This window comes from Hippoglossus stenolepis, chromosome 3, assembly GCF_022539355.2.
Source record: "Hippoglossus stenolepis isolate QCI-W04-F060 chromosome 3, HSTE1.2, whole genome shotgun sequence".
NCBI classification, from domain to species: Eukaryota; Metazoa; Chordata; class Actinopteri; order Pleuronectiformes; family Pleuronectidae; genus Hippoglossus; species Hippoglossus stenolepis.
In genome coordinates this window covers 5003785-5027883 of record NC_061485.1, presented here as the reverse complement: position 1 = coordinate 5027883, position 24099 = coordinate 5003785, and the positions used below count along the sequence as shown (strand labels likewise).

General features: G+C 41.3%; 2 protein-coding genes across 3 annotated transcripts; both read right to left on the bottom strand.

The window, feature by feature from the left end:
* Positions 1–1893: 1893 nt before the first annotated feature.
* Positions 1894–13116, bottom strand: lmcd1 (LIM and cysteine-rich domains 1). The gene is made up of 7 exons (XM_035151873.2): positions 13090–13116; positions 7637–7788; positions 7135–7390; positions 5083–5232; positions 4648–4896; positions 4073–4291; positions 1894–3643 (listed from the first exon to the last, which is right to left on the bottom strand). The coding sequence occupies exons 1-7, from the start codon at positions 13114–13116 to the stop codon at positions 3533–3535; spliced, it is 1164 nt and encodes a 387-aa protein (XP_035007764.2). The 3' UTR covers positions 1894–3532.
* Positions 13117–14521: 1405 nt separating this feature from the next.
* Positions 14522–22154, bottom strand: gmppb (GDP-mannose pyrophosphorylase B). 2 transcript variants are annotated; one of them, XM_035151874.2, is made up of 10 exons: positions 22057–22154; positions 20912–21099; positions 20705–20785; positions 20306–20354; positions 20047–20189; positions 19384–19542; positions 19049–19127; positions 17198–17325; positions 16926–17108; positions 14522–16494 (listed from the first exon to the last, which is right to left on the bottom strand). In XM_035151874.2, the coding sequence occupies exons 2-10, from the start codon at positions 21038–21040 to the stop codon at positions 16363–16365; spliced, it is 1083 nt and encodes a 360-aa protein (XP_035007765.1). In that variant the 5' UTR covers positions 21041–21099; positions 22057–22154; the 3' UTR covers positions 14522–16362. The 2 variants fall into 2 exon arrangements, with proteins under 2 accessions (XP_035007765.1, XP_047195413.1); XM_047339457.1 differs by lacking the exon at positions 22057–22154 and adding an exon at positions 21895–22029.
* Positions 22155–24099: the final 1945 nt, after the last annotated feature.

The following is a 24099-nucleotide window of genomic DNA, read 5'->3' as shown; positions in this document are numbered from 1 at the left end:
TAATAAAGAAGTATACACAATATAACAATATCACCTAGAACAACTCAGCAACCCCAGATTTTGACATCAAGTATGAAGCCACGTGTCGGGAGGTGGAGGCCCGACACAGTTGTTACTGTACTTGGGTGATGAAAATTCCAAATCAATTTTCAGTTAATCAAATTATTTGGACCCAAGAGATTCTGTGGCTGCCCCCTGGGTAGTTCCTGACGATTTTCTCCAGCAGTTAAGGAACATCTGTTACACTCAGCAACACAAAGCTCGACTTATTATACTTATCATTTCCCTCAAAACACATTTTCCCACACAAACACCCAATTTTCTGCTGAGTTGGAAACTTTCTTTAGCCTCAGAAGGTTCTGTATTTTTTTTGTTTTGTTTTTGTTTTTCTCACTGGTTGAAAGTGGCGAAGATGAAAAAAAAAAAAATGTTTCCATACATGGGTACTTAGAGCTGTCTCCGTAAAAATCAGCTGCCTGCTGCGGCCTGGAATCACATCATGAGAGCATGAGGGGGAACTGAGGCAGTTAAGATGTGGAACGATCAGATAAACAAATGAACTGAAACCCAGTGTGAAGCTCCATCAGGCTGCATCCTGCCGACAAACCCTCTTGCCACTGTTGCATGTCGATCTTTTATATCACTTTTATAAATGTACATTATAAAGATATCAGTTATAACGATGAAGATTTCCACTTCTTAACTTGACGAACAGGATGATTCTGTTCATTGTGAGATCCCGGGGGAAAGAGCGTCAGGCGTATTAAGGAGACTGATCTCTATGAGTGTGTGAGATTCGGTGCAGCTTGAGTGAATTAGAGGGACTGTTGGGCCTTTGTTGAGTCGATCCCTCCGCTCAGTGTCATTCTAGTCGTGCACATATGTAATCATGTCCACATGAATCCTGGAGGGGTCCCACAGGAGTAATGTTTTAACTCCGTTACTCTGGATTAAAGGATGAAATCTATTATGCCAATATCGCGATGGGACATTTGTAATAAGCTGGACAGATGAAGCTGGAGACTTTGAATGTCCCATAATTTTAAATAAAAGCATTTAGCCCAATCTGAGTATAGAATCACAGGAAGTGCTGAAACAGTTCCTCTGTAAACCCTCCCCGATGATGGAGTGTGCTATTACAGACCATTATACTCAGCAAGCCAAACACATTTATCTCGGTTAGGGACTAAAAATATCCTTTTCTGGTTTTTCTTTCACAGTTTAGGTAACAGCTGCCAGACGGTCAGCTGGGTGACGCAACCGCTCAGGAACGTCGACCGAGAAACCACAGGAATAATTCACATTCCTGCGGAAAGTACGTCAGCATGGGCAGGCACACACACACACACACACACACACACACACACACACACACACACACACACACACACACACACACACACACACACACACACACACACACACACACACACACACACGGTGGTTGGTACATTAAATCAATGATATTTGGATCTGAATCTGTGACTGACGTTATGGTGAAACCTTTACAAGCTACTTGACTGTGGACAATCGCATTTCATCAGAGTTTTAGTATTTATTTCTCTCCACAATCAACTGAAGTAATTAGTGTTGCCCTAAGTTGAATTGTTAAAATTGATTCAAACTACCTTTAGTTTTTGGTTGTTTTGTAAATTAATCATTTATTGGTTATTTATTGCTTATCTGTGATAAAAAGGGCCACATAAATAAACATAGGGTATAAAAATATGTCTTCATCAACAGGTAGTTTTCTGATTCACCATCTCACTGTGACGTCAATGCACACAATGCTAATGATGTGAGGAGCAAGAGGAAGTGATGATAGATTTACAGATTGAACTATTATCAGATATATTAAAGGTCATTACTTCAAGAAGACGACACACAACAGGGTGATGGGTCAGAATCTACTTTTTTATTCTGAATGTATCATCTGAGAAAACATGACCAGCAGAAAAATCTCTTCCCTCCGACAAATGTGAGACATTTTAAAGACAAAACACAACATTCACTCCAAAGCTGGTGAAGGAAAATGTTCGTCAACAAAAAATGTATCATCCACTTAACATTTCATCAATGCTAAGCTACGCTAAAGACCTCATACATGATGGAACCATAATCTATATTAAAAAAAGATTTAACTTTCTACATTATCACGTCTTCGATAGCATCGCATTGAACAGTATTGTTGATATTTTACATCTTAAGCTAATCACGTCAAACAGTATATTGTCATTGTTTCTGAAGAGTTAGCATTTTAGCAGCAATCCGTTTGAAAAGTAAAGGAAAGGAAGGAAGGAAGGAAGGATTAAAAAAAAAAGGATTAAAAAAAAACAACACAAGCAAATATTAGCTGACATTAATTATATCTTAGAAATAACGTTAAGCTACCGTCTGTGTAAGGACGGTTTTATTTCTGGCTCGCTTGTTTTTAGGGATTTTGTTTGGCCAGAAACTTTTATTTCCCTCAACACATTCTTCTCACTCTTCATTGACCTGTAGGATTATCATTTTTATAACTTTGTTTAGAAAATAAAACTCAATGAGTGATACAACCTGAATAAAGCAGCATTAAGCAGCAGCAGAGATCCAAACTGTTGAATAAATCTGAAGAAAATCACATATCAATTGGTGGTAAAATCAAACTTTTTAAACTTTTTTTTCTGTTAGTTCAACACACAACCAAACGTCAGTTAAAAACATTCAGCTTGAAATCTAATAAAAACATTCAGCTATGCAGGCTACTATTATTGCTAATTGCTAATTAGTGTTACGCCTTTTCCAGCTATTTAAATATCCAGTTCTCTGAGGTTAGAGCTAAACAACAAGATTATATCTGCTTGAAATAAATGTTAATACGTGAAACACAAAGCTGCACAAATCCAAACCTAAAAATTTAAGTAGTTTAAAGAAATTATCATTAACACGTTTGGTTAAAGGTTTTAGGTTTAGTTTCACTGACATTAATGTTAACATAACAATAAAACTCTCAGTTAGCCACAAACACAGAGTAAGAGTTATTTCCATATTCTTATAAATTTTATTATTATGATCCACAACCATCTCTTTTTAATTAACTTCAATTTTTTTCTTTTGACTCCATAAAAGATAATAATGACAACGACACTTTACAAATGGACATAAAGTTAAAATTGTTTAACAATGTATCTAATCAAATGATTTGTTATTATATTATTTATTATTAATATGTCTCATTTCGCTCCTCTGACTCTCAGTTTGTATCTGAAACAGAACATCTGGCTCCCGTCACTGTGAGAACTCCAAGTGCTAATAAATCCACAAACTGTTTCTCTAAGTACTTTAAACACAAAATCTCTAGTATTATAAACGCAAATACATCAAGTGGACATTTTATCAAATTATTCTCCATTATTTATTCATTGCTTGTTATATAACAAGCTAATAAACAATATTACTTTGCCTTTTTGTCTGCTTCAATGTATCTGAGTCACGTTGTCATTCGGTTTCCGAGCAGTGCTTCATTATACTGGTTAGAATAATACTGAGTGTCTCAGTGCTGACAGGGGGTTTCCAGGTTTTGTCCGCACTTCCAGCAGCAGCAGTGATGAAGATGCCATGTCCGTCCATCTTTCGCTTTATGGAGAGACTGGCAGAAGATCAACTGAGGAAGGAGAACAGGGGGAGCGATGGGGGGGGGATGAGTATTTAACATCGATAAATAGCCAAATCAATCCCAGCAGATAGAGATGGTTGTCTAATTGAAAATGTTTCAGGGGCTGAGGTACAGTTCACTTCACAAGTTTTCTGGCAGTTACACCTTTGTTTTGTTCTATCTTCTTCAATTTGAAATAAATTAATAAACACTACAATTAATTAATTAGTGTCAGCTTTAATCTGATTTGGGTTTCGTCATCATAGAATCAACTGTTTGGGAGATGCACACATTTAAACACACGTTACCTACATTCAAAAGTTCAATTTAATTCAAAGTTATACAAACACAATTGATCAAATGAAAAACTTGATTAACTTGTGTGTTACCAAGTGAAGTTGAATCTTTTTAAGTTGGTTCACTGTGACCTCAGCTCACCTCATCACATCCGGAGCATCGCGGCCAAACCGTCTGACAGTAGTGTCGTCCGCAGAGCAGCTTCTGATTGGACCAGAAGTAGACGAGGTCCACCAATCCCTGGCCACACTCTGAACACACGAAGCAGGTGGGATGCCACAGGGCGCTATGGTAACCCGCACGCTCAGCATAAACAGCTGGACTCTCCGTGGCAACCTCGCCATGGCAACCAGAGCACCGCTACAGGACAGAGAGAGGGAACAGAATATGGAAATCTAAATGTCACGTATTAAATTACTGGGACTGACAAAATGGAGCAGTACTACGGGAAATCTCTAGGGGCAGTGTAACCGATAGTTCAGGCGTACGCAAGGAACAAATTTCAACAATGGCAGAACTTTTTGAAGAGAGACTTGGATCATCACCGTTTCACAAACTCCTCCCCTGTCGCCACGTTTGTTGTTGTCTGAAACTCTTGACTCTGCGCTGCCCTCTAGTGGATAGATTGCTTATCAACCATGCCAACGTAGTGGACGAATGTAAATAAGTTACGTTGTTTGAAACGTCATCAGACGTCAGGCACCTTATCTACTCACATGATCAGTCTTGGTGTTATCGGTGCCGTTAGTGGAACCAGTAGCAGAGGAAGCGCTGCTACTCGTGGAGCCGTGGTCCTGATGCTCCAGACCATCTTTCTTATCACTGTTGCTGCGATCCTTCGCTTCCTTCGCTGTCCTCTGATTGGCTGCTTCCCTCAGAGCTCCGCCCTCGCCAGGTAAGGCCACCTCTCCGACGCCCAGCGCTTCCTGTTTGTAGTTCTTCACAAACAGCAGCATGGAGGAAATCTGCAAGAAGACGATGCAGAGGTTGGAGATCAGAGACTTTGTTGTTTCATCAGACATCAGAACCACAAAGATCATCATTAGATAAATGGTCAGCTGTTAGTTTGAGTAAACAATAACGTAGTTGTGTGTGCGGCCTAATTGAAACAGTGTCGTAGTTGCATGCTGTGTGTTGTTGATTTGTGTTACCTCCTCCTCACTGGCCAGGCTCTGACACTTCATGGGGTCCTGGTCGTAGGCGGGGAGCTGGCTGAGGAGCTGCCGGCGTCGCTCAGACGCTCCATCAGTCCCCGAGACCGGACGCAGACTCTCCGGGATTAGCTCCATGTACGTCATGGCCTGAGAGGAGTGAGGGGTATATAAGTTCTTGCTCAGGTAACCCACGAGTCCACGACTCACACTAAACAAGACCCGTCAGTCAAGCCACAAGGACTACGACCTTCCACCACGCACCAAAACTGTGCTGTGATTCAAACGTCTCACTGTGGCAGAAACACTTCTCTTGCTCTTCAGCAAACAAAACCTCTTATTGTTTCCTTTCAGCATTTGTTAACAACTAAACTAAAAGTGTCCACACTCTCATTCTGCTCCTTCATGTTGTTAGGAACCAGTTGTGGTGGTTCGAGCATCTCATGCACTGCCAGGCACACCCAACTGGGACGAGACCCCAGGGTGGAACCAGAGCTCGCTGTGAGGATTATACATCCCATCTGGCCTGGGAACGCCTCAGGATCCCATATGGAGCCAATATTGTAGTTATTTGTGATGTGTGACAAATAACAGTGCTACGATATTGGCCCCACATTCCCACAGGAGGAGGTGGAAAGTGGAACAGCCTGCTGAGCCTGCTGCTACCTCGACCTCAGGGATAAACTAAGAACTTTAGTGAAAACAACAAATATATCTTCTATCTCCAAACTTGAAATAAAAACTAAAAAATATGGAACCTCATCCTCTTCATTTGTCTTCTCCCACCACTGTCTTTGTCTGTCTCACTCTGTAAAGTCAAATATCACAGTGTGAATGAGACACTCTGTGTGTCAGTCGTCATCACACGATCCAGGTGTTGTCACTGACACATCTGTGTGTCGGAGTAAGTTAACAGTGACTAACGTGCTTTTCACAACAGAAAACCGAATCATTGGATGGAACAGAGAACATGCTGAAGAGACGGATCTGGAGAGCAGTCAGCGTTGGGTCTGTCCGCACAAGCTGAACCACAGTAATGTCTCCTGCCCCTGCAGAGCTCAGTAATCACTGTCATCATGGTAATTACAGGCTGTGAAACCTGAAACATACGTGAGGCGGTTTTTAATGGAAACCAGACTGTAGAGGGACGACTGCAGAAACCGAACTCAACTCAACTCAACTCAACTAAATGAAGACTAACCAATGAGTTAAGAGGTAAATCTTTACGATCAGAAAATAAAAGGTCTCATGTTGACAACATCTATATTTGCATTAACAAGTACATACACTGAATTGCAGGTATTTGAGGTTTTTTCACTCATTTAATACAGAGAAACCTGCACATGGAAAACACGGCTGCAACAAGATAATAAGAACTGTTATGATTAATACAAATCCTGTCCAATGTGAAACAGTTTAAATATTAAAGGTCCAGTGGGAAAGATTCAGACGAAAGGATCTATTGGCAGAAATTGAATATAAAATAATCTTAGTGATGATTCCACTAGTGTGTTTCATCTAAATTGTACGAATTGTTGTTTTGTTTACTCTAGAATGGGCCTTTTATATTTATTTAATACTTTATATTTAATAACTTTATATTTACATCAGGAGCGGGTCCTCTCTACGGAGACAGCCATGTTTTTTTTTACAGTAGCCCAGACTGGACAAACTAAACCTTTTGATTTTTTAAGACAACTGAAGGTTTACACAGGTTCTCTCATGTTTGGAAGGGGAGGATGAGGTGAGGGGCGTTCAGCTGCAACTTGACACTTCACCACTAGATGTCACTAAATCCTACACACTGAACCTTTAAAAGCTCTCAGGTTGCATGTTCACGCTGTGTTTTTGTGGATACTCCACCTTCCTCCCACAGTCCAATGACATGCAACTAAAGTTACTTCGAGACTAAATCTCCACTTGACGGTTGTTTGTCTTTATGTATCAATATCCTGCGATAAACATATAGAATGTAGCTGTTCAGATGTGACCTGACAGATTGAAGCATCGCACTGCAACAACCAGCCTCCTGCACTTCACACTGATCCTCACCAGTTTCTGGTTGAAGCCGGCCGGCGCCCAGTCGTATGTCGTGGTGCTGAAGGTCGGGTCTTTGCGTGACACCACCGGATTTGTCACGATCATACGGTTCCTCTTGTACATGCGAAGGCCGCCACCTCCCTTGACCTTCGCTGTCAAGTGGGAGCAGGGTGAGTCTGCGAGCAGGCGTCCCATTCGCTGGTCATCCTCAAGGTCACCTCCAGGGGCGTGGTCGACCGTGCTGCAGCCGCAGGCCACACAGGCCTTCCTGTACAGCAGAGGGAATGGGAATTAGAAAAGGAAAACAAAATCACCATCAATGACTTGCTTGTGAAGAATCAAATTCCAGATTCCTATTTGACTTTCCTCAGTTTATTGTGGCTCAAATAAACAAAACCACAACATGTTTCACTCCAGGAAGGAGGGAGGAACCACCGGGCCTGCATCCAGAACTTTGTTTTTCTTTTTGTTTCATTTTTCAGGCAAAGAGGAATAATTAGAAAAAGGGTCGTACCTCCAAGAATGTGGCTGGAATCCAGAGCAGCTCTCTTTACATACGAGACACACTGCTGCTCCTCCTGCTGCTCCTCCTGCTCCTGCTGCTCCTCCTGCTCCTCCTGCTTCTCCTGCTTCTCCTGCTCCTCCTGCAGTCTGCTTCATAGATATCTGAGACGACAATGAAATAAAAACACAATGAAGGATGCACTTCTGTTATATATATGTATATTCAAATAATTTATATAACTACAGGCGATGTAAGTTTCTACATTATAAGCAAACCAAACACAGAGAGCATCGAAGGTCAGAGGTCACAGCAGCCTGTCAAGAGAACTGGTATCGAGGATCTTTACACCAGGAGAAGAACAGATGAACATTTATGAAAGACAAGAGGACAGTGGTCTTTGTCTCTCGCTCTCCCACAGAATCCGTCACAGTCAGACGGACCATCAGCAGCACCGGGAGAAATCCTACCTACGTCCTGTGACCGTTAAAACATCCAGGAAGATAATACTGTCCACATCAGGCAGGAGTTAGCATAAAGCCAGAGGATACCACTCTGGCTGCATTAATTTAATATACGTATTTCATGCTTTCTATAATTCCTATAATTAAGTTAATATTCTTTTAAATAAGCTTTTAAACACCCCTGAGTAATATTCACACTATGTTTGGTAAAAATCTGTTCATAAGTTGCAAAGTTATTTTTGACCATCAGACCCACAGCTATGACGGAAGTGTGTTTGATGGAAATATTAATTTGCAGCACGGCTCGTAAAAAAAACACAGCAGAGTAAACGGAGAAGATGTCGGGAGGAAAACATGAAATCCTGAATGTCCAGAGGCGACGGCGATGATGAAGATGAGTGAGGAAGTTTTGGATGAGAAAGAATTTAGATCATTTCTCAGCGAGAGTGGGAGGAAGAGCAGGGAGGGAACACACACACACACACACACACACACACACACACACACACACACACACACACACACACACACACACACACACACACACACACACACACACACACACACACACACACACCCACACACTGGGTGGATGATCTCACTGGTCCACCCAGTGATATCATCTGTACTCCCAAACCCTCCAGAGTCTTATTGTTCACTTCATTCTTCACCTCCCCCCCCTCACCTCCACTAACTGACTCTTTTTTCCTCTTTCATGTTTCAGCTGTCTCACTCTCTTCTCTCTCTCTCTCTTTTAATTCACTCCTCACCATGGTTTCTTTTCTTGTTCACATTGTGACTCACCTGTTCTTCTCTTTTCCCCCTTTTCAGTTAAAATGAATGAAAAATCATCCTCAATACTCTCCAACGTCAGCTGGAGTAATGGAAACATGATTCTCAATGTGTGTGTGTGTGTGTGTGTGTGTGTGTGTGTGTGTGTGTGTGTGTGTGTGTGTGTGTGTGTGTGTCTGTCCGTCTGTCTGTGTGTCTGTCTGTCTGCAGGTTTCTGGATGGACATCGGTCAGCCTAAAGACCTCTGGCATGAAACCTGATGACACAACCTGCTGCTATTATTGTCCACCTGTCCATCTGTCACCAGGTATCAACAAGCCAGTGTCTCCTCAGGGAGTCGTTCATAATATATTGTTTATTTATAGAGACCCAGGTTCTTACAGAGGGATGAAGCTGCTATAACAGGGGCCTCACTCACAGTGATGAACAATGTCCATATCCAGCATCATTACAGCTGGAGACAAAGAGCTAAACTGTCTGTCTGTCTGTCTATCTATCTATCTATCGATCTATCTATCTATCTATCTATCTATCTATCTATCTATCTATCTATCTATCTATCTATCTATCTATCTATCTATCTATCTATCTATCTATCTATCCATTCATCCATCTTTATATCTCTATATCTCTTTCTCTCTCTATATTCTTATCTCTATACATCTCTATCTCTCTCTCTGTCTACCTCTCTATATCGCTATATCTCTATACATCTTTATTTATATTTGTGCTCTATCACTCTATCTTATCTTATCTACACAAACACAAAGAAGACTCCTGCTCGTGTTGCTCGACGTGCTGTCGCTGACGTTTCACGTTAACGAGGTTGATTGACACACATGAGACATTACCAGAGGACAGACGAGCTGTCACTGGCGGCGAGGGAGGACAGAGGAGTGTGTGTTCAGAGGTGTGAAGTGTGTGTGTGTGACAGTGAAGAGGCCGCTGATCGGCCCGTGTTGAAAAGGTCACAGTGACGACGGCTGGAATAGAAGCAGCTGAAGAAGAACAAGACTTCATTACATCCCTCTGGAATACACTGACTCATACACAGTGTGAGTGTTTACTGTTGTGTTACCAGACTGACACCAGTTCACACACTTCAGGTAAAAGGAGCATTCCACTGAAACTCATATTTCGGTGTAATTTGTTTCCACCAGTGACTCACTGTGACTCTAGTGGGAGGAGATTGAGTCACAGAGACTTCAGACATGATCCAATCTTTCCTCCAAATAGGAAATGAACTTATTACTCATTACTGACACGAGACAGAACTCAGACGACATGATGCAGGTGATGTTGTCTTGTGTTGTGATCAAGTTTTAATTTGCGGAAACAACTAGTTTTCTTTGTGGTATCTTAAATTTCTTTTAAAAAATGATTTTTAGGTCATTTAGACTTTTATTTTGAAGTCCACTCATTGTAAACTTCCTGTTTATCTCTTATATACACTATAGAAAACGTAAATAGGAAACATTTGAAGTTTCACCTTTTCTCTAACTTAGCTTCAAAACGCTTAAAAAAACCTAAGAATAAAATAAATACATGACAACATTTCACAGACGAAAACAAACTTTAAAATATTTAGTTTTTTTTCAACTATAACCAGAGTTAAGAAGTTTGAAAATTCATTTTCATGAATAGAGAGAGAGAGAGATTTAAAAGAGCTGAACCAGAAAGAACTAGAAGCAGGTTTTTTTTCTGGAGAAAGACGTTGGCAGCTCTATATTTAGGATTCAGATAAGACGAGTATGTTGTTGGTGGATCGGACTCGGCCGCGCTCAGTCACTCCAAACATGTGAAGGGCTACGTGAAGAGGAAAGGGCCGGAAACGCTGTGAGATAAGAGGCTGGAGGTCACAGGGGTGAGCCGACCTGCTGCAGTCTGACATCCTCACGGCCCGAGATCAGACGTCCTCCACAGTCACCGCAGAGAAGGAGTTTCCATTGCTGTTCGTCCACTGAACCAATTGTCTTGAATCTGGATGGAGGTGCAGTATGGGCCTCAAAGGGAGATTGGGACATTTTCCTCAGAGAACAATTCATGGGTCTTGGTTAAATAAATCATCATATGTAGAAAACTAACATCTATGAATCTCTGTAATTTGGCTTGATTCAGTTTGAGTGCCTGTGGCTCCTGTTGTTTTACAATTAAATCAGATATTGAATCAGAAAGCCCCTTGTCACTTGCTTTTAAATGTATGAATATTATCTAGTCTGAGTATTTATTCTTTTTTTTTAATTTGTCGTCTGTTCCAAGGACTGAAACCCACAGTCGAGGGTTGATACAGGGCAGAGAATCAAACCCACAACCTCAAAAACTTCTGGATGATTCTCTCACTCCAGAGGCCGCAGCTTTTTTCCTTTGGATCTTAAAGAAAGAGTCTGAACAAAGTGAAACAGGCGGAAACTTAACGACACAACACGTTCGAGTGAAGTCTGAGGTCCCGTTTGCATGAGGCTCAGTGAATTTACCCCCAAAGTGAAAACACTCAGCTCCCAGAGCGATCAGCAGCACGCTGGGTTCATTTGTGTGTGTGTTTGTGTGTTTGTTGTGGGTTATTTCCATCCTGGTGATGGCACTTATTCCATAAAGGGGGGACAGGGGGATGAAACCCTCGACAGGTGACACTGATCCATCAGGTTTTGGGCCTCAGGCTGATGTGACCTCTGACGACCAGAGGCTGAATTAAGAGGGATCTGTGGGAGACAGACACCAGAGCGGACCCAACCCGGGGATCAGGTCCGCGAGGTCACGGATTACTGTCACCGACTGAATTAGAAATTGGACGTGAACGAGCCCAAGAGATTCATCATAACTGACTTCAGAATACTTCTAACTGTAGAACACACATGAGACAATCGGAATAAAGCTGAAACTAAAGTTTTGCTCAAGAGCTTCTGCAACTTTCTCTTGAAACAAAAATGTTTTTCTTTTTAGTTAAGTTTCTGCTCTGGTGTTGAACTGTTTCCAACAAAGTAATCACACTCGACATGTTCCTTTGTTTGGTTTTAAGCAAGATTGTTCAAAACCTACCGGACGGAATATAACGAAACTTGGTGGAAGGATTCGATATTTATAAATTTAAAATCTATGGGTCGAACAGGACCTGTGCAAAACAAATCCAGAGGCGAACAAATTACATTTTTATTTAGATAAGTTGCTGACATGTAAAAGTCCAGGATGTAAAAGTCCAGGATGTAAAAGTCTGGTCCTAAACCACACCTTCCATCTCTTTAGCCTAGAAATCAAATATCTTAAGTTTCACATTTGAGATCTAAAAAGATGATTGTGGAAAAAAATACAGAAAATTGAATGTGTGAGCTTGATGATTCCGAAAGTCTCATGTTCTTTTACACTGTTCAAATAATTGTGATTGAATAAAGTAAATTTTCAAAAAAAATGGCTCAATGAGATCCTGAAATAATATTAAAGACTGGAATGATTAATTCATTATTATGTGTTCAGGTTTGAGTCGAAGGCAAGAAGGAGGATTTCATTCGTACGTTTATTTCGCAGATTTCTCTAGAACAAAAGTGAAAGTGAAAAAAGAAATAACCGTCGCTCTTTTTTGGAAATATAGAAAGATTGTGCTCTTCACTGAAGAACAAATTGTATGTTTACAATACATTTACATTCATTAAGAACTAAAGTAATAAAATAAGCTTAATTTTTCCTTTAATTAATATTTTAAACTGCATTTTAGTGTATTTTCCAAAGAATTGTGGAGGTTTCTGTCTCATGAGCTCATGCAGGCAGGATTTATTCATTCATTCATTATCAGACCCTAGAACGCACTGAAAGTTGGTTTCAAGACAATAACAAGCTTGGAAGTTGCCGTAAATCAACATATAGAGATAATAACAACTCATAAAGTATCAGGATTTTTGCTTCTGACAAAAGCTCCCACAGCTTCTATAGAAACATCATTTCTCTGAATCAACACAAACTAAATAATGAAGGGAAATAAAAAGTCTGATGATGAGTGAATCAGAGCAGAAAGGTGATGTTTCAGGAAGCTTGTAGATAAAAACTCTTTCCCACTTTAAGATTATTTATATTTAATTGGAAAAAAAGTTCACTTAACTCAGAAGACTCATAGTCTAAGAGTCTTTCTCCAGATCTCAATCAACAGCAGAGTCTAAGTGACCTCTGACCCTTGACCTCCACTCAACAGATCCTGGACAGGGGAGATTGTTTCCTTCCTACCTTTTCCATGGCTGAGCTCACGTCCATGTCGTCCAGCGTCTGTCGACTCCTCTGCTCCTCTGGTGCTCTCTGCCTCTGCTCCTCCAGAACAATGGGACTTTAAATTCCTCTCCTGTCGACCACACTTCCTCTCTCCCCGCCCACAGTCGCTCCTGCTCTGCCGGCTCCGCTCAGCCCACAGCTAATTTAACCGTCTAGACTTTCATCTCATGTCAATCCTGCTGAGCTGAGCACCGACCCTCCTCCTCCTCACTCACTCCTCCACCTGGTTCCCACCCTCAGCTTCCTGTCGGACTTTTTTTCTTTCCCCTCAACTTTCTCCTTCCTCCTTCTCCTTCTCCACTCAACTTGAGCTGAGCAGGTTTCTTCACCTCCTGATTTTGCTCCAACTGGGTAGAATGTGATCTGTCTCCCAGCAGCTCCTTCATTCACCTCTGTGGTTTCTCTCTGCTCTGGTAAATTCTGCAGGAACCTGCAAAGTTCCAGCTGCAGAGATTAGACCAGTGAGCTGGCAGGGATCAGGGCCAGTTGGGAGTTATAACCAGCAGCTGTGCACTTGTTAATGACCCAGACTATTAGTCGGGTCCTGGTCGTCAGTGGAGCGGAGGACGATACCTGGTGCAGCGAGGCCTGACTGCTCTGTTTGTGTTTTTAATCTGAGACAAAGACAGAGAAGCCCTGAGGGATTCCCTGCTCTCGCTCTGCCAGCCAGTCACAGAGGAGACTGAACGAGTGATCGGCCAATAGAAACATCACATAGTCCTCCTCCTCCTCCTCCTCCTCCTCATTCCCATTCTGCAGCTTTTCACTGTGGTTCAGAAGAATGTGATTCACCACTTGGCCAAGCAGGGCCCAAAAGCTTCAGCTCACTTTACCGAGTGTGTTTATGCTCAGAACAAAAGCTGTAATCAGAGATTTGGATCTGAGACATTATTCAGACTGTTTAGTGCCTGCTGGTGGACATGAGGTTAAAAAGGTCGTATCTCCTTTCTCCCCTCAGAATTTCATTTCTGAGCAGTGGGAGGACGTTGAGATGCATCATCCATCTTTATATACAGTGAATGATCTGGCTCTACTATATTTTTATAGCTTATTTGATGTTTTTTCATTCTACCATGTCACTCAGATTTGTTTCGTACGATTACTACAGTAGATCATTGTGTAGAATTCAGAGAAATTGTGAGACTGAGAAGAAAAACTCGATATACTACGAGTCAAGCTCCTGAAACACTGGATCCTACATTTCCCAGAATACGACAACATAGGATTTTTCATTTCATCCTTTCTGTCTCGTTCACACTCACATTTTTCAAACTAAAATATTATAAATAAATCATTTGATTTCTATAACCCATTTTCACAAATTACAATTGTCAGTGTTTGAGCAGTGAACTGATAATCACACCAAAAAAAAAAGAGCCGAGACGAGATGTGAATGTCAGTAGATTATATTATTCTCTTTAAAAAAAGACTTTATTACAAGAGTTGACTTTATTCATTCAGACACAAAGTCTTCAGTAACCTAAATACTGTTTAATCACTAACGAGCATAGAACCAGTGCATCGTGTTCAGAGATCAGTTCAGTGTCTGGCAGCTGAAATCACCGGCTGCTTTGTTCCACATGGAGGAAACATCCGATCTGACCTCTGCGCTCCAGAAAACCTTCTGCTGGAGATGTTCAATGACTCGTTTCACTCGACATCATTTCAGTTAAACATTAAAAAATGATTGGTTCTTACAAGAGACGAGGTGAATATGTAAACCTTCATTTGAGTGAAATCTGGTTCGAACAGACTGTTATTCGTGTCGCTCAGTAAAATACTTGAATGGCCCTGATGTGTGGTCCAGACATTCAGGGTCAAAGCACGACAGAGTTTTAGGGCCCAAAAAAAACAGAACTATTTTCTTAATATCCTGAGGAATTATGAAATCTATACATGACAGAGATGTAACCAACGATAACCTCAAAGACGTTTCCCCCTCCACTAAAGGAGACTATTTCAAAGTCCTGATACTTATGATAAAATGGTGCTGATGAGACAAACGATCAAGTATTACGTTAATTATGAAACTTATACTGAAGCGTATTTCTCGATTAAATACAGATGACAGACTGATCTTCTCTCATCATGACATTTTTCTCAAAATCTGAAATTTTTCCCCCTTTGAGTGACCTAATGCTTTTAATCATCAATTTAGTTCATGACAGGATTCTTCTAAGAGTAAAGAGTGAAGCTTTAAAAAACAAACAGAAAAACATGATGGAAAAATGGTAATTTATCCCTTTTGTATTGTTAGTGTCTGACTCTAAAATGCAGTTTGTTTGGCATTGAAGCAAAGTTTACATGATACAAAGAAAGAACAGAAAAGTTCACCGAGGCGAAGACGAAACAGAATTCTTATATAAAAATTGATTGAACTACATTCAGGCGGAAACAAAGACGACTCCAGTATGAAGCCGTTTCTCTGTGTTTCATCATTCACCACAAGAACTTCAGATGTTGACACTTTGTTCTGCTCAAACCAGGAGACCAGACATGTTGACGTTTAGCTTTTAGAGCCGTGAAGTTAAGAAGTGAAGTTCCACATTATTGATGTGGATTTAGTGAGCGCCCTCTGCTGGATCACGGGGGCAAAATACTTCAGATGGTCCGATGCGCTTCTAGGATTGTAGATTTTGAATTCAACAAGCAGTTTGAATATGTGAATAAAAGTGACAGCCCTGGTGGATTTAACTATAACCAACACAGCGTTTTGATTGATCTCAGTGTCATCGGCCACGGTTTCAGTCTCCGTTACAGGAAATGTAAATGCATAGTGAATCTGAACAGCAGTGATCATATCCTTCTCTAACCCCCTCGTCCCTTAACATTCTCAGTAACCTCAGTATTTGTCCCTCCACCAGCCCCGCCCCCCCTACCTCACCCCCTTTATTATTAAAGCAGTGTTCACCAGCCGCCACTTTCAGGACGAGAGTGTTTTACCTGAAGCGGTGAAACGACTTGAATCAGCCTGACGGGCCAGACTGCGTTTCAGCCGATCATGCTAACGCCATCGGCTCAGACTGATGGAAGGTGCAGCCAAGCAGGGCAAACAAAAGAGGCTAAATTAATAAAATAGAGTAAAAAAAAAACAACCTTCATTTGTTCCTTTTCCCCTCCTCCTCCTTCCTTCTGCCCGTCTGTTCCTCCCTCTCTCTCTGGCACAGCTTGGGCGTTCAGTTGAGTTCATTAAAAAAAAGAAGGCGGCGAGCTCTTCCCCCCCGCCTGCAGCTACATAATGATCCGCGGCTCTGGGACGGACTCGTTGATGGATTTGTGAGGCAGGACGTTGGCACCATTCAGGTAAAGCTCGTCGTTCACGATCACATCCTCCCCCAGCACCGTCACGTTCTCCATTCGAACCTGACGACAGAAGTTAACACAGAGGTGAGTCGTCATCGCACGTGACAACGATTGATGATTGGTCACGGAGAATCGTAAACATACATATGATTCATTGTGCAACTGTAGCAGGTCAGAAAACAACAGATGTTGATACAGGTTCTGATTTTGACCCTGGTTCTGGTTTTAGGAGGAGATGAGATTCTGCCTGATTAGACCAATTCTAAATGACAGTTCTCCACGTATATAGGGAGTCAGACAGGAGCAGTAGGTTACTCTGACTTCTATTTGCTAAAGCTGGTAATTATTAAACCCAAACAGCTCTGCTGTCACCGTCATGGCTGTGTAAATGTCTCTGCAGCAACACATAAATCAATTCCAGCGTTCATCTTGTTTTATCAGTCAAATGATGTTTGTTTGGAAAAAGCCAGTGACCCTCGTCCTCCACTCACCCACTGACCAACCGAGGAGCTCCACCCCACGATGCAGCTCTCCAGCCAGGAGTGCGATCGAACCCGCGCCCCCTTCATCACCGTGCAGCGCTTTATCCTGACGCCGTCCTCCACGATCACGCCGGCACCGATGGTCACGTTCGGCCCGATGGTGCAGTTCTCCCCGATCTTAGCTGTTGGGTCCTGCGGAGGAAAGACGGAGAGGAATGAAAATCATTATGGACTGTTACGGTTCTTTAATCCATACCATAGCTTCAACGAGCGGCACTCACCACCAGGACGTTGCCGAGGAAACTGGGCCCCGTGTGTAGCCTCTCAGGAGCCTGTTGTCGTAGCGACTGAAGATACATACACATCCCTGTGAGGAAGTCTTTAGGCTGACCGATGTCCATCCAGAAACCTGCAGACAGACAGACACACAGACAGACGGACAGACAGGCAGACGGACAGACAAGACAGAGACAGACAGACACACAGACAGACGGACAGACAGACAGACCAACAGACAGCATACAGAGATAAAACCAGTGAGAGCAGTTAGTTTCCACGGAAACAAGGACACAAAACCAGGAGGCTCTTGTGATCTCCAACAGAGGTGAGGTGCTGAAGAATGATGTCACACGATTGACAGATATGTCCACACACCTGCTCTATAAATTCACAAACAAATTGAATAACTTTCACTGTTGAGCTGAATTCCATATGTTGAGCATCAGTGAGCACATTTTAGTTTCATTTATTTCTGTTACTCCATTTTAAACTATTTTAAAATTGTACTTGTTTAATTGTGTTGTGTTTATAAGCCTGTGTACGTCACCACATCTTAATTATGTTGTGTTTGAAAGAGAAATCACTTGATCTAAAAACAAGTTGAGACTTGTTGTCGTTCAGCTCTGAGTTTTTGCTCTGACGGCAGATTCAGATTTTTTTTAAACTGGGCAAAAGAATCACTTCATTAAATCCTCTGCAGGAAATCACAAAGACCTTCAGTCGTGGTCTTAGTTTTAAAAGCAGGGAGCTGCTCAGCGTTTCAGACTCACAAAGGAAACAAAGCCACTATGAGTTGGAGCAGAGTCAGACTCAGACCAGTCTGTCTGACTGGACTACAGGACAAGACGAGGATTAACTACGTGGCTCCGCTGTTTCACACAAAGCTGATCGCTCCCAGAGAGGGACGTGGATCTAGAGAAGCACCGATAACAGATTAGAACGGTGGTTGTTTCTGATCTAGATATTGATTTCTGTCTGAAGGAGAATCCAGATCGACTGATTAAACACGTTGTTGCAGCTGATGTCGGTATCTGTGCTTCTCTACAGACGATTCCTCTCCAGAACTACGAACTAGAAAAACACTTACGTCTGGTTGAGCTGTGAGCTGCAGTGACCAAAGCGAGCACGCAGGTCAAATTCCAAAATACTTTCTAAAACTATGTTACCATTTGTGCTGTGTCTGGTAAAATAGTTGAATGCTTCATCAAATACCTTTACAGTGGAAAGAGAGACAGTTTCTATTTAGCTAGAGACACGTTTTCATATCATGTCTCATCTGTAAAGACAGATGTAGTTTTCACAGATTTTGCCAAGAAAGATTTCCTGAAGTTACATTTGGACACTAGAGTGAAACTGGCAAACAAGATTAAGTCCAGTTTTAACAGTAGCTGAGTGTCGTGATCTTTTTACACTTAAAAAACAAAATCCTCAAGCCTCTGCTCCTTCACATGCAACTTCACCACAAGATGTCACTAAATCCCACACACTGAATATTTTAAGTATTATCATGTAGTTAAATACAAACAGTGTAACTGCGGTAATGGTGGCCTCACTGGAGAACACAGACCATAAATCAGATTTATGTGTTTGCGAAGTCATATTTTTTTCTTCTCAGAGGAATTGTTTCATTAGTGTGTGTGAATCAGATGAACAGAGTTCTTTTATATTTCTGTTTATACAGTATAAAAGGAATAAGTAACTATGGGTAGTTGGTTTTCATTCATTCATTCATTCAACTCAAGAAACTATGAAACTATGTTGAGTTGTGTAACCAATTACAAAACATGAGGTCTATACTGGTTCTGGTGTATTACAGCACTATACTGTGGTCCAGCAGTATCGGTGACAGTTACCTTGGAGCTCCATGGCGTACAGGTGCCCCGACTCTGCCATGACAGGAAATATCTCTTTCTCTATGGACGTCGGTCTCAGCTGCACAGACAAAAGAAAACACAACATGTTTCTTCTGGTTTTCATTCATTATGTAGAATTATAAACAGAGAGAATTTCACTTTTTATGCAGTTTTACAGTTAAAGTCTCAGCACTTGCTACACATGTTGACACAAGGTTAAATAAGTAGACACGTGTGTGTGTGTGTGTGTGTGTGTGTGTGTGTGTGTGTGTGTGTGTGTGTGTGTGTGTGTGTGTGTGTGTGTGTGTGTGTGTGTGTGTGTGTGTCCCTCTCACCTGGATCCTGCTGAGCATGCTGGGATTGAAGATGTATATGCCTGCATTGATCTTGTTTGAGACAAAGACCTGTGGTTTCTCGACGAAGCGATGAATCTTCCCGCTCTCCGTCTCAAACACCACAACGCCGTACTTAGAGGGCTCCTCCACCCGAGTCACCTTCACACACACACACACACACACACACACACACACACACACACACACACGATTAGTCAATCTTACATTATAACACAATAAGTCTTCTGTATTATATTAAGAAAATGAAACACAGCAATACAAATTGTCAATTCTATAGAAAGTCAAACTAATTTATCTCCTTTTGTTTATGTATATACAGACAAAAAGTATCAGCCTGTCAAATACGAAGAGGACTTTGCATGACTGTAAAACATTGGACAATTATTTATGTATATATTTAACTTCCTTTCTCTGATGGAAGTTGAAATTGTCAAAAAAATTTAAGCCACATTTAATTGTGGTCTGAGTATTGTGAGAATGACAATATCCCACTACAGACGTTGTTTTAGACTGACGACTGAATATTTCAAACAGCAGTCAACTTTTTAGCAGCACAGCTAAAAACCACCAGACTGGACCTTGTGTCGAGGTTTTCATTCTGCAGCTAAACCAGGTCACTGTGCTTGTCTCCGTCTTTCTCACCACGATAGTTCCCTCCTTGCCGTGGTTGCGGTGGAACTGCAGAAGATCTTTGAAGGGAAAATCACAGATGACGTCTGAATTCAGGACGAAGAACGGCTCCTTGTCCACATCCAGCAGCTCTCGTGCCAGCGCCAGAGGACCGGCTGTAAACCAACACACATATTGAAGTCTGATTTCTACTCTTTACATTAAACTTTCAGTCATAGTCATGAAAGATCCGTTTCCCGTCTGGTTTTGTCTGTGGTGAAGAGAAACTCACCTGTTCCCAGAGGCTCCGTCTCATGAGACAAAGAGATACGGATCCCGAGCTGAGGAGAGAACAAAGGAACATTCAGGATGCAGCACCATGAATATTAATACTCTTTCTTGACACACTGAACTGCCAGGAGAATGAAAAAACCCTTTTCAAATGTATTTAATGCTGCAAAATATGAACCACTTAAAAGCTATTTCTCAAGATGTTTTCAGACATGAACCCTGCGAATAATAAAAATGTCGACAGAAGCACTAGAGTGCTTTTACTTTGAAACGGGTACAGGAAGTGTTGCAAATAAATATTTTCAGGTTTTTCCTGTTCACAACTAAAACATTCAGTGTGTGTTGTCTACGTTGTCGTGTTTCACAGGTGTCATAGTGTGTCAGTGTTTGTTGCACGTACTCTCTCCTCCTGGATTCTCATTTCTCTCTCCAGCAGCTCTGACATGTAGCTCACCGCCAGAACCACATGGTCCACCCCGGCCTACACACACACACACAAACAAACACACACAAACACACATTACTTTCACTGAAGACGAGAAATTTTAAGAACACAAAACGACACACCGGCAGATAAGTTAAATCCTCCTGGGCGTCTCCTCTGTACCTTGACCAGCGCCTCCACCTGGTGCAGCAGGATGGGTTTGTTGCAGAAGTCAACCAGCGGCTTCGGGACGCTCAGGGTGAGCGGCCGCAGCCGGGTCCCGTACCCCCCCACCAGGATCAAGGCCTTCATGCTTCTGGTAGGTTAGCAACCGTTAAGCAGGGTGACTGCAGCTCAGAACCAGAACCAGCCTGTACAGGAGAGAGGAGAGTCACGGATTTGATGATCACAGTCAGGTTTGCTGAAGCACCTGCCAGATTCATCACATATTTGTTTATAGCTTTGATGAATTCAATCGCTTAGTTCTTGAGGCTGTCAGCGAGAAGGGGGCTTTGTTAGTCCAGTTTAACCTGCAGGAGATCCTGAAGACCGGTGTAACATGTTCTGTAAATAACTAAAAACTCGTAGTAAAAACTCACGCATCCAGATATTCACAATGAAAAGATAATCAACGTTTAGCTTCTATCACTAAGGTCTCGCTCATCCACACCCAGGCTGACAGAGAGAGAGAGGCCAGGAAACCATTTAAAGATGGTTGAGATCAAAATGAATCAATAACTACTGATAACTACATGTTGGAATGTTGTAGCGACTACTGAGTACTTATGAAATAATATAGTAATGCCCACTGAGTACTCGTGTAACTTACTTATGAGGACTGAGTACTTCTGTAATAATGTTATAATGACTACTGAGTAATTAATTAATAATATAGTGATGACTACTGAGTACACATGTACTAGTGTTATAGTGCTACTAAGTACTAATTACTGTAAAACTGTTGAGCACTGACTGAATACTCATGTCATAGTGACAACTGAGTACACATGTAATAGTGAACTACTGACTACTAAGTACACGTGTGTAGTTTTTGTACAGGTCGATAACACACAGGGGATAAAAGCTGCACACAAACACAAAGCAAACGACAGATTGAAACGTGTGTTTCTTCTGTGTTTTTGGTTTCAGCCTCTTAATGAACTCACAGTGACTGGAGCTAGCTCGTGTTAGCCAAGATGCTAACAAGCTTCATCAACAGTAGCTGACAGCGACGCGCCCGTGAGCTAAAGTTGTTAGCCACAGTTAGCATCGCGTGTGTTTCTTCGTGCGTGTGTGTGGGAAGTTGAGTGAAACCAGTGGAAACTCACCGGGACCAGTGGATCCAACGAGACCAGAAGGTTCAGGATCACTGGGACTCCACGAATGACACGTAAGACTGTTCAAACACGAGCTGACGTCAGGACGTGACACAGACACAACATCCGGTGCACGGTTTCACAATAAATCTTGTTATCACATGTCTGTCACATGATCCGACTCATCTGTTGGTTTCCCTTTATTTTCACTCACTGAGTTTTTCCCCATGTTACATATGCATATATATATATATATATATATATATATATATATGCACAGAAGGTGTCATGAGATGGAAAGATTATTGTGATTTGTGACATTGAGCTACATAAGTAAAGTTTGACTGGACTTATTATTATTTTTTATTCAGACTCAGGGTCAAGATAAACTATAATCTATTAATAATAATAGTAATAATAATTATCATCATCATCATGATAAAGACAATCAGCAAAAGTACTAACTAAATATACAATGCACACACTGAAATATGTCTAATTCCACAAATATACACCTGAAACACACACTTGGTCTCATTCACACTTACACATATGCACTTACACTACCAAAACTACACAATACTATTATAGTCATTCATAAAAATAATTTAATGACTAATGTAAACTCCACCTCCTTCATTTAAAATAACTTACCATTTGAGATAAACCACCTGGCACCAGAATCATGTGTCAGCCTAACAAACTTTATTTTTATCACATTATTTTAGTTTTTTTTTAAATCCTTTATTACATCCGAACTTTGAGTTCCTATCCTATACATTGAAAACGTTTTCAAGCTTTTATTCTGGTTGTCAATCACCAGGTTTCCGGTTTGCGTCTCCTTGCTGTCACTGACTCGCGGATGTTGGAATTCACCCGATTTTTAATTAAAAGGGGGAATTATGGTAAATTTGAAAAAATAAACATTTGCATAGATTTTTCATTAATTCTTATTGATTAAAAATAGACCAAAACGTCAAGGCTATCACGTCTATGCCGTAAAATTGTATCTTAACTTTTTCTGCACCCCCAACATACGACGCAGTGGTACATTCCACTTTGGTGCCGCCTCCTCACCACTTCTGACCAATCAGAGAAAAACAGCGTGGCGAAGGAAGGCGGATGTGTCCGTCGAAGAATATGAGGAAGTTTTAAATCAATCATTTATTAATTAAAGGTCCAGTGTGAAAGGGATCTAATGTCAGAAACTGGATATAAAATAATCCCAGTGATGTTTTCACTTGTGTTTCACCATGAAGTGCATTAAGCAGAACAAAACTAAATGTAAACTATGTTTTTTGTGTAAACAATATTACCTTTTCTTTTTTTTTTAATGCCCAAATTGTATCAACAAACAATAATAATATTCACATTTTGACACAACACACACAAAACAGTACAGGGAGCAGAGCAGCACTGGTTTTACCCGGTAACAAATTGATCAGGGGTTTTCAAGGTAATTTGCAGGTAGTTTGTCCCAAGTCATGTAGAGAGATACTGCCAGAGTCACTCTGTGGATTCTTCTGCCTCCTCATGCGACCCCCCCCCACACTGAAACCAGGGCTCTGTGGTTCTGACCCACACGACCCTGCTCATCACGTCCCTGAAGATAATTCCCTGACTCCACGTTAAGCCAAGAGGAGATTCAGGTGATAATTCTCTGTAGGTTCATCAGTATGATTCAGTGTTTTCACGTTGTTATTTGAGACGTTGCTCTTGTAAAACACTGATTAGAGCCACTTTAATGACAAGTGTCCTGATTGAGAGTGCAGGAAAACTAGTGAGAAAGTGAGTTGGAAAAGTAAGACGGCCAAAATGTCCTGCTTCTGTGGCTGTAAGTTTGAACTCGTCTTGCCACAGAGTGAATAAAGGGCTGATGACATGTGGTGAAAGCATGTGCAGAATATTTAAATCTAATGTGCACTGAATGTAAAGGATTTTAGTTAAAACAATTGCAATTTCTAAATTATCACAAAATCAGAAAAAAGATTATAATCCTACTTTGACAAAATAAAGTGTATTTTTAGTTTTTCTCCCCTGACAGGAACGGGTTTC

Coding starts and splice junctions, on each gene's coding strand:
- lmcd1 (XM_035151873.2), bottom strand. CDS start 13,116: ATGGACGTGAGCTCAGCCATGGAAAAG. Junction 7,789..13,089: donor TGAGCTCAGCCATGGAAAAG/GTAGGAAGGAAA, acceptor TTGTCGTCTCAG/ATATCTATGAAGCAGACTGC. Junction 5,233..7,134: donor CCGGCTTCAACCAGAAACTG/GTGAGGATCAGT, acceptor CACTCCTCTCAG/GCCATGACGTACATGGAGCT.
- gmppb (XM_035151874.2), bottom strand. CDS start 21,040: ATGAAGGCCTTGATCCTGGTGGGGGGGTACGGGACCCGGCTGCGGCCG. Junction 20,355..20,704: donor TGAGAATCCAGGAGGAGAGA/GTACGTGCAACA, acceptor TTCTCTCCTCAG/CTCGGGATCCGTATCTCTTT. Junction 19,128..19,383: donor GCATGCTCAGCAGGATCCAG/GTGAGAGGGACA, acceptor TTGTCTGTGCAG/CTGAGACCGACGTCCATAGA.